The sequence below is a fragment of the Jaculus jaculus genome, chromosome 12 (assembly GCF_020740685.1).
Source record: "Jaculus jaculus isolate mJacJac1 chromosome 12, mJacJac1.mat.Y.cur, whole genome shotgun sequence".
NCBI classification, from domain to species: Eukaryota; Metazoa; Chordata; class Mammalia; order Rodentia; family Dipodidae; genus Jaculus; species Jaculus jaculus.
The window spans coordinates 9852769-9860256 of record NC_059113.1 but is presented as its reverse complement, the minus strand read 5'-3'; the positions used below and the strand labels follow the sequence as shown (position 1 = coordinate 9860256).

The window sequence follows — 7488 nt, the reverse complement described above, 5'->3', positions numbered from 1 at the left end:
GTGAGTGAAAGTCATTTATTCTTTAAATGATTGGTATTGTGGATACCACAGCATAAAACCACATAAAAAGAAAACAAAAATCTTCTCAGAAACTGTGATTACCAGAGGTTAGAGGACATATGTCCTTTACTCTGATGAGTGAAGAAAAATTCCTAAATATGAAACTGATCATGAAAGTGATTATACACACACACATATGGAGAGAGAGAGAGAGAGAGAGAGAGAGAATGGACACACCAGGGCCATGAATTACAGAGGCATGCTCCACTTTGTGCATTTGGCTTTATGTGGGTACTAAGGAATCAAACCCAAGCTCTCAGGTTTTGAAAGCATCACGTTTAACTGATGAGGCATCTCCCCAGCCTGAAAGTTAATATTTTATTTATTTATTTATTTGTAAGGTGAGAGAGAGGGAGAGGGAGAGAACACACCAGGGCCTCTTACCACTGCAAATAAACTCCAGATGTATTTGCCACTTTGTTCATCTGGCTTTACATGGGTACTGGCGAATTGAACCCAGGACGTCAGGCTTTTCAAGCAAATGCCTTTAACTGCTGAGCCACCTCTCCAGCCCCTCATCCCCCATTTAAGTCACTATTTTATTTAGACAGAGTAAAGCAGTCTTCTGAGCTTAAATTAAAGAATAAGAAGTGACTTCTGACACTGATCAATGGAAAAAGCTGGCATGTAAACATGCAAGATAAGGAGCTTGGTAATTTCATCCCTGTTTGTTTCCAACTGTGGGGCCCAGAACAATTCTCTTATTTATATATTAATTAAAGAGAGAGAGAGAGAGAACAGGTGAGCCAGGGTCTCTAGCTACTGCAAACGAGCTGCAGATATGTGTGCCACCTTGTGCATCTGGCTTATGTGGGTACTACGGAATCAAACTTGGTCCTTAGGTTTCATGGGCAAGTGCCTTAACCACTAAGCTGTCTCTCTAACCCCCCCTTTTTTAAAAAAAAGTTATTACTTATTTATTTTATTTGAGAGAGAGAGAGAATGAAGCTGTACTTTCTATACTTGAAGCATACATGCATGTGAGTTTCTATGAAATAGGCTTTACTGTTTTTGACATTTTGACATCCAGCCATGATATTGTTCTTTTTTTGAGGTAGGGTCTCTCTCTAGCCCAGGCTGACATGGAATTCACTATGTAGTCTCAGGCTGGTCTCAAACTCACAGTAATCCTCCTACCTCTGGCTCTCAAGTGCTGGGATTAAAGGTGTGTGCCATCACACCAGGCCATTTATTTATTTTTTGAGATAGGATCTTCATATGTAGCTGAAACTGATCTGAAACACCCTATGGAGCCTAGGCTAACCTCAAATGTGTGATCCTCCTGCATCTTCCACCTCCTAGGGTTACAGATCCATATCACAATGCCTGGTTCACAAAATTGCTCTTAAAACAGTGGTTAAAGGCACCACTGCTTGCTAAGTCTGGTGATTCAGGTTCAATTCTCCAGTATATATGCAAAGCCAGATGCACAAAATGGTGCATGCATCTGGAGTTTGTTTGTAGCAGCAAGAGGCCCTGGTTCTGATTATCTGTCTCTCTGCTTGAATATATATATATATATATGTTTTGGTTTTGCGAGGTAGGGTTTCACTCTAGCCCAGGCTGACCTGGAATTCACTATGTAGTCTCAGAGTGGCCTTGAATTTACAAGGATCCTTCTGCCTCTGCCTCCCAAGTGCTGAAATTAAAGGTGTGTGCCACCACACCTGGAATTTTTTTTAATTTATTTTATTTTTTCTTATTTATTTGAGAGAGGAAGAGAGAGGAAGAGAGAGAGGGAGAGGGAAAGGGAGAGGGAGAGACTGAGAATAGGGCCTCCTGCCGCTGCAAATGAACCCTAGATACATGCACTACCTTGTGCATCTGGTTTATGTGGGTCCTGGGGGATCAATCCTGGGTCCTTTGGCCTGCAGGCAAGCACCTTAACTGCTAAGCCATCCCTCCAGCCCTAAATAAGTAATTTTTTTTTTAATAAGTAATTTTTTTAAAGTGGTGGTGCATGCCTTTAATCCCAGCACCTGAGAGGCAGAGGTAGGAGGATCGCTGTGAGTTTGAGGCCACCCTGAGACTACATAGTGAATTCCAGGGCAGCCTGAGCTAGAGTAAGACTCTACCTCAGGGAAAAAAAGAAAATAATAAAGAATTATTGTATTTATTTAGGAAAGCACAAACTCCCAGGGAAGGAAAATGAATATACCCACGTGGTCAAGAGGCCATGTGGGCCTAAAGAACATGAGAAGAGGTTTAGAGAGAGAAGAAGAAAACGTAGAGAAGCCCCTGCCATGGGCAGTGCAGGAGTGGGTAGAGAGTCCATGCGGGAGTCTAACCCGGGAGCCAGCCTAGAGAGTTTGCCCGCCCCTGGTAAACTAGTCGTACAACCTTATGGTTATAAAACTTCCGGCTCAGGTGAGCTAGAGTGAGAACTGATTAGTCTGGGCTAGGTGCTGGCTCATGAAGAGGCCACGATGCTGAACCGGGGCCTGAACATGACTAAATAATTAAAATATATATATATTTGAAAAGAATGGATCTAGAGGAAAAGAGGACGTGATCCAGATGATGGCTAGATCATCAAGTGGGAAGCTGAAATCTGATGTTTGAGAGCTAGGCTGTCTGTCAAAATTGCTCAGTGTGTTAGGTATGATTTGCAACACTCCTACCTGGTAAGCAGTTCTGGGGAACGGGGTTACTGAGATTGTGCAGGAAATGCACAGACACCCAGGCATGGAAAATTCTCAAACACCACACAGCCCATCATACTTGTCATTTTAACAGTGAACGTCACTAGCCTGGGCAGACGTCCTCCAGTCTAGGGGGCAGAAGTGCTGGAGCTGTAGGAGGACCTTCCTAAACACCCCAAGGAGGAGACCCCTTTCCGCCCTCCCACCGGCCTCCACCATGCTCCGCGCTGCCCTGGACGCGCCCCGGCGGCTGCTGCAGGAGGGAAGGGAGTCCCGCAGCCTGGTGCTGGCCGTGGTGTTTGTCGCTCTGCTTCTGGACAACATGCTTCTCACGGTGGTGGGTACGTTTGGGCAGCTTCTTTACTGGGCTGGGCCCCGGCAGTCAGCACGCCTCTTGCTTGATGCCAGCAGTGAGCACAGCACCCTTGAGAGTTTTTCGGATGCACAGGGCAGAGAGAGGTTGCTCAGGACTGGAAGGAAACTGCACAGAGACTCCAGAGAGAAGGAGGTTCAGAGGCCAGAGGCAGAATGGCCTGGTTTTATTTCCTCCCCATTCCAGTCTTCCCAAGGTGCTGAGCGTGCTAGAGGCATCCAACACAGGAGCATCTTCTGGATGTGAGTCCTTTCTGGCCTCTTTCCTGGAAAAAAAAGAAAGACAGAAAGAAAGAAAGAAAGAAAGAAAGAAAGAAAGAAAGAAAGAAAGAAAGAAAGAAAGAAAGAGAGAAGAAAGAAAGAGAGAAAGAAAAGCACATTGTGATGGGACATCCAACTCCAGATCATAGCAAATCCTGTCTTCCCTCCCTTAGAGTCCTGCTTTAGACTAATCTTAAATCCTAAAATCCATGCATGCTAGTAGGCTTTTTTTTTTTTTAACAAAAAGAAAACGAGACTCAGAAATATGCAATGACTTGTCCAAGAAGCCCATTAATAGGGGCTAGAGCTGGAATTGAAATTTTGTGGCTCAAAATCTTTTCCATTCTGCACCCGTCTGTGAAAAATTGGTATAGCTCAGCAAGAAGTTGCTTTTGAGGTTATACAATTTTCAGGTTATATATACTCTTAGAAAGTGGGTGAATTAGCCAGTAAGGAATCTATCCACACATTCAAGAGAAGCAACTGAACGATGGTTCTAATTTTGGTCCTTTATAGCTAAAAGGATAATTTGGACAGGCGTGGTCTTTAATAGGATTTAAATGACATCACTTAGACATGTTCCTTCAGGCCCAAACTGAACCATATGTATGCCTTTGAACCTAGTGGTGGTGGAAAGATCCTCTGTCCTTAGCTCTATTCATGTGTCCTCATTGATTTTCAGTACCCATTGTGCCCTCCTTCCTGTATGCCACGGAGTTCAAAGAGGTCAACTTTTCCTTGCACACTGGCCGGTCTGTAAACTCCCAGCAGGCACTCACCTCCCATGCCTTCTCCACCATCTTCTCCTTCTTCGACACCACCACCACAGCCATGGAGAAAGGCACACCCAAGGGCACAGAACAGACAAATGGCTCTTCAAGCACCATCCCTCCTCCAGTCACCGATGCCAGCTCACTACGTAAAAACAACTGCTTGCTAGGCATAGAGTTTTTGGAAGAAGAGAACATCCGGGTTGGCATTCTGTTTGCTTCAAAGGCTTGGATGCAACTTCTGGTCAACCCACTTGTGGGACCTCTCACCAACAGGTACTTAGTGGGCAAAAGATCCCACAGAGAACTCGCAGACTCAGCATAGCCCAGCGGGCCAAGGTTTCATATGGGTGGTTTGCAGGGAAAGGAAGGGATGCTCCCGTCCCCAGGAGAGCCAGCGATTTGGAAAGCTGGTCACTCTAAGGGGTGGATATTGCTGGTGAAGTGTCATGGGCTCCCTGTTTTCTTAGTGATGAAGTGAGTGTTGATTGTCAAGAAGAGAAGCAGGAAGCAGCAGCTGACAGCTGTTGAACGTGGTTTGGACGGGGTGAGTGGGGCACAGGACCGTTAGTGTATAGTCTGGAGTAGTAACTCCCTAGAAACCACATCTGGGATGATTCTGAGGAGACATGCAATGTTGTCTTTCCTGGGAAAGAGGATTTAGGGTTTCTTCTGTGGGTAGATTTGCACACTTGTTTATTTGCACACATGCATACTTGGCATTCGGAGATTTGTTCTATGATATCCTCACATTACCATTATCTCTTTTCATATGAACATTGAAAAACATAGCTTTGGGTTGGAGAGATGGCTTAGCAGTTAAGGTCTTGCCCATAAAGCCAAAGGACCCAGGTTTGATACCCCAGGACCCACATAATCCAGATGCACAAGGTTATGCATGAGTCTGGAGTTCATTTAAAGGCCCTGGCCTGCCTACTCTCTCTCTCTCTCTGAAATAAAATAAATGAATAAAACATAGTTCAAGTATATGAATATTACTGAAATCATATCTTTCTTTGTTTTCCTTTTAGGATTGGATATCACATCCCCATGTTTGCTGGCTTTGTGATCATGTTTCTCTCCACAGTTAGTAAGTAATTTGCTTCCATTCACTGGACACCTTTGATTTCATCATGTCACAGTAATGTAGAGAACAGAGTTGGGTTACCCAGAGGGAAACGAGGCAGCTGACCAAGTGAACTGGGACGTTGATTTGAATACTTTGCAATTATTGGGATGGTAGCTACAATGATAGTTAGCAGCTACCTAACTATTGTGCAATAGGAGAACAGATACTTCATTTTCTTCCCTGGAAATTATACAGGCTGTTTAAATGTGCTTGCTGTAGCATGTGTGTGTGTGCATGTGCATGTGTGCACATCCATGTGCGTAGGTGTATGTCTGTGTGTAACAATCAATGATCCCTTGAGAAAGCTTATTACAAACCTCCCACCTTTGAGAAGAGATAATATTTTGATATGCTATGGTAAAGGGCAAGTAAAAAAAAAAAAAAACAAAAAAAAAAAACCCTTGAAGTTGGACAGTAGTAACTGGAATATTACAAAAAAAAAAAAAAAAAAAAAAAAAGCCTACTGCTTTCCACCTAAGGATGCTAAAGGTTATTTCTTAGGAAAGTAAATTTGCTAAAGAAACAAGAAAGAAAAGAACAAACAGTATAGACAATATCAGCTCAATGTTCCTAATGAAATAGAGGTAGAATAAAAACAGTAACTAAGAAGACGTCTGGTGGTTGACCTGAGATATAAACTATGAAGGAAGGGGCTGGAGAGATGGCGTAGCGGTTAAGCGCTTGCCTGTGCCTAAGGACCCCGGTTCGAGGCTCGGTTCCCCAGGTCCCACGTTAGCCAGATGCACAAGGGGGCGCATGCGTCTGAAGTTCGTTTGCAGTGGCTGGAAGCCCTGGCGCGCCCATTCTCTCTCTCTCCCTCTATCTGTCTTTCTCTCTATGTCTGTCGCTCTCAAATAAATAAATAAAAAATGAACAACAACAACAAAAAAAAAACTATGAAGGAAGTTCACGGAAGGGCCACTGTTGGCTCCTGTTCTCTGCTGATTCCTTATTTACCAATAGCCCAACATTTCCCTGTTGATTTGATTATCTTTTTGTTAACTTATCTGCATTTTCAGTTTCTCCTCAACTTTTCTTCCTTCCTTGCATAAAATCTGTCTCCTCCTTCCAACTCTTTGTTTGATATGAATTAGCTTTCAGAGATGGAAGGCTGTGGAGAGCAAGTTTGAGGTGTGAGGTAATGTCTGAGAACTGTAACTTGGATGATTATCATTTCAACTCATATGATTACAACTCAGTCTGAGGAAATTCAAGTTAGCATTGTTTATTGAACTTATAAACCATCAGCCCATTCTAGAGAACAAATTAGGATAATCCTATTGATGGAGGACTTGGGGGTTCAGGAGGAGTCTCCCAGAATTTATGAATCCAAAGTTTTGGGTTCTGTTTTACCTTTAATAAAGAATTAATAAAGACAGACTCAAGAAGGATAAGTTTTGAATTATTAAGTTTATTTAGGGAAAAGTCACAAATTGTGGGCTTTATTTAAGGGAGATTGGGATCTAGGAAGAAGGCTGGGGCAGAGTCATAAGCACGTGGGAAATAGGGAGCGCACACTTGTGTGGAAAACACAGCAGAGTCTGTGAGATGCAAGAGAAATTGAGGTTTTCAGGGAATAACCACATAGAAGAGAGAATTTAGGAGTCTTGTAGGGAGATTCAGAAAGAATACCATTAGCAGCTATCCTGAGTCACCCCATGGAAGAAAGTTAACAGGGCAAATAGTGGTTAACAGGGCAAATAGTGGTTATTTAAGGGAGAATAGCAGAGAAAGAAAATATCAAAGCAGAGACCAGGAGATTCAGAGGAGAAGTGAGTAATGAATGGAGTTACACTCATGGTTACTCCGTGTTTAGAGTAAACAGGTAACGGGCCTAGAGTTAGAGAAAGCACCCACGTGGTAGGTCTTAGAGTATAAGGAAAATACACAAGCGGTAGATTTAGAGACCAGAGGAAAATCATACTTGTAATTGAAGTGAGAAGTTACCCCAAACTGTAAAGCAGAGGCAAGCAGAAAAACCATCCAGACCAAGAAGCAGTATTCTGTCCCCTTCCCCACCCCCACACACCGGGTGAGAGGGGGAGCCACTCATGTATATCCAAGCAAAGATGAGAGGGAATCCAGAAAGACCCCTCTCCACACACACACACACACACACACACACACACACACACACACACACTCACTCACTGAGGGTCACATCAAGAAGGAGGGACCAGAAGGTCATGGTCTCTATAGCATCAGATTCAGGTTTGCAAGGGAAAGACCTGATTGGTGTATAGATTTAGGGGGT

General features: G+C 43.5%; 1 protein-coding gene across 1 annotated transcript in view; it reads left to right on the top strand.

The window, feature by feature from the left end:
• Window positions 1-2919: 2919 nt before the first annotated feature.
• Window positions 2920-7488, top strand: part of Slc18a1 (solute carrier family 18 member A1) — a 32088-nt gene continuing 27519 nt past the window's right edge. The window contains exons 1-3 of the mRNA XM_045131703.1: window positions 2920-3043; window positions 4018-4381; window positions 5137-5195. Of these exons, the coding sequence (XP_044987638.1) occupies window positions 2920-3043; window positions 4018-4381; window positions 5137-5195 (547 nt within the window). The remainder of the gene's footprint in view (window positions 3044-4017; window positions 4382-5136; window positions 5196-7488) is intronic.